Here is a 2,500-nt window from a genome sequence, read left to right on the forward strand (position 1 = left end):
CTCACTTTAACACCTACATGTATCAGGTAAGGTGTCCTGGTGCTCCAGCAGGATAATAATAACTCTCTCTCTCGCTCTCTCTCTCTCTCTCTCTCTCTCTCACTCTCTCTCTCCCGCTGCTTGTGACACCCACCTGCCCACATGCTCTCCACGTGTCCTTGTCTCAGTATTGATTGAAGCGTTGATGGCTTTCCTTTTGTACCTTCAACATGGACAGAGATACTGCCCCTTCCTCCCCCCCCTCCCACCTCCTCCCCCTCGGTTTTCCCTCCCCCTCCTCTCTCTGTCCCTCTCTATCCCTCCTACTCTCCCCCTCCCCTCAGCCCCCCCCCCCTTCCATCCTAGCATTGCTCTCTGCAAAACTGTGTATGTTTCCGCTTTGTGTCATTTTTTGATGATGTGATGTTTTTCTGAGAGGTCAATTATGTGCTGGTGTAGGATGTACTGTATGCCTCGACACAACAACTCCTGTTTGCGTGGGTGCTTGTGTGTGTGTGTGTGTGTGTGTGTGTGTGTGTGTGTGTGTGTGTGTGTGTGTGTGTGTGTGTGTGTGTGTGTGTGTGTGTGTGTGTGTGTGTGTGTGTGTGTGTGTGTGTGTGTGTGTTTTTGTATTTGCGCATGTGCGTCTCTATCTCCATGCTCCCGTGCAAATGCTATTTACTTGCCGAGGCACGTGTGCGAGAAACAGACTCAAGCAATATGCAAGTTCAACTCTTTGAGTTTCTCCCTCCATCCATGTCCTCTGAAGGAGGCACAACCATTGCCTTTCTCACTCTTTCGCTCTCTCTCTCTCTCTCTCTCTCTCTTTCTCTCTCTCTCTCTCTCTCTCTCTCTCTCTCTCTCTCTCTCTCTCTCTCTCTCTCTATCTCTCTCTCTCTCTCTCTCTCTCTCTCTCTCTCTCTCTCTCTCTCTCTCTCTCTCTCTCTCTCTCTCTCTCTCTCTCTCTCTCTGTCTGATGCATCACTGGGAGAGCCGGGAAGATTTGTTTTTCTTCAATAAAGAAAACATGGAAGGCATGAATGGATGCTATTCTCAGCCTGTCCTCTTTGGTTACAGAGGATGAGAGGATGAGGGGAAGTAGCCTATCTTGCGGTGGGGGGGGGGGGGGGGGGGGGGGGATGCAGTTCCATATGAAAAGGATATTGATGAGAAATAAGTGGGAAAAAAAGGGAGAGAGTAAAGCGTGGTTGGAGGGCTGTTGCGTCAGCCTCTCAGCAGAACACGGCGTCTCCAGCCACCGTCCATCTTCATTACTGATCAGGCTTCCTGTTCATCGGCTGCTGATGAGCAGCTTTATTAACAGCTCCTGATGTTCGGAAAACAATAACCGCCCAAACCCGTCATCCTACCACAAGAATAGAACCTGCTTTGTGACCGCCACCAGCCAGTACATGCTTTTGATTCCCCATAGGTTACTATCAAGAGGACGAGGAGGGGAAGTGCTATGTTAAGGCAGAGTTGTTATGAAAGGAGTCCAGCTCTGGATTTGGTTCATCCAGTATTTTGGGGCAGTGACCATAAAGCTTCCCTGCAATTAGACAAGGAGTGTGTGATGGATGGCTCAAGTTTGCATATACTGCCATCAGAAGTTGGAAGTTGGTGTGTGTGTGTGTGTGTGTGTGTGTGTGTGTGTGTGTGTGTGTGTGTGTGTGTGTGTGTGTGTGTGTGTGTGTGTGTGTGTTTGTGTGTCAGGGTTTATGTTCATAAGTTATAACATCACACAGGAAAGCCTACTATTGACAATGACCTCAATCTCTAAACGGACACAGCAAGGCCATCTAAAAAATTACATCTGTTATCTCTCTCATCTCTCTCTCTCTCTCTCTCTCTCTCTCTCTCTCTCTCTCTCTCTCTCTCTCTCTCTCTCTCTCTCTCTCTCTCTCTCTCTCTCTCTCTGTCTGTATCTGTCTTTCTTGCTCCATGTCTCTCTCTATACCTCCATATCTTTTCATCTATCCCTCTTTCTCTCTTCCTCCATCCCTCTGTTTGTGCGAGCTTGTACTGCGTACTCCCCTCTGCAGTGGTGAAGAGTTTCCGTGCTGTGATATGTGATTCTCCCCTGGGACCTCCTCATTCCCCACTCTCCGCTCCAGCCCCGCATTCATCCTCCACTACATCCCTCCCTCCCTCCCTCCCTCCCTCCCTCCCTCCCTTCCCCCTTTTCCCTTGCTTCCTCCCTTGTCACATGACTGAGTCGCACACACACACACACAGCTCGTCCAGTGTGTCCTCTTCGAAGAATGAAGCTCCAGGCGGCCAAAGTTTTGTCCCTGTGGATCCCTGTCTCCTCCCCTTTCCCCTCGATGTGTCTGCTTGTCGCTTGATGACTTCATTGATAAGGGTGACCCGAGCTATTGAATTCTCCCTCTTTCTTTCATCAATTGAGTGATTCTCCCGCCATAAGCCAGGGTGGGCGATTGATCAGATAATCTACACACACTTTTAGATCCTGTTGTTGGTGTGTATTTTTAGATACGTGTGGGATGTTTTCAAGTGCCAA

The 2,500-nt window shown here is 49.2% G+C and overlaps 1 protein-coding gene across 8 annotated transcripts in view; it reads left to right on the forward strand.

The window, feature by feature from the left end:
• Window positions 1–2,500, forward strand: part of ppfia4 (PTPRF interacting protein alpha 4) — a 56,998-nt gene that overhangs the window by 26,570 nt on the left and 27,928 nt on the right. Inside the window, exon 1 of one of the 8 annotated variants that reach the window (XM_030375181.1) lies at window positions 1–26. This exon is cut by the window's left edge and continues 460 nt beyond it. The exons of the other annotated variants lie outside the window; for them this stretch is intronic. Within the exon in view, the coding sequence (XP_030231041.1) occupies window positions 1–26 (26 nt within the window). The remainder of the gene's footprint in view (window positions 27–2,500) is intronic. 8 annotated transcript variants of the gene reach the window in all.

This window comes from Gadus morhua, chromosome 13 (genome assembly GCF_902167405.1).
Source record: "Gadus morhua chromosome 13, gadMor3.0, whole genome shotgun sequence".
NCBI classification, from domain to species: Eukaryota; Metazoa; Chordata; class Actinopteri; order Gadiformes; family Gadidae; genus Gadus; species Gadus morhua.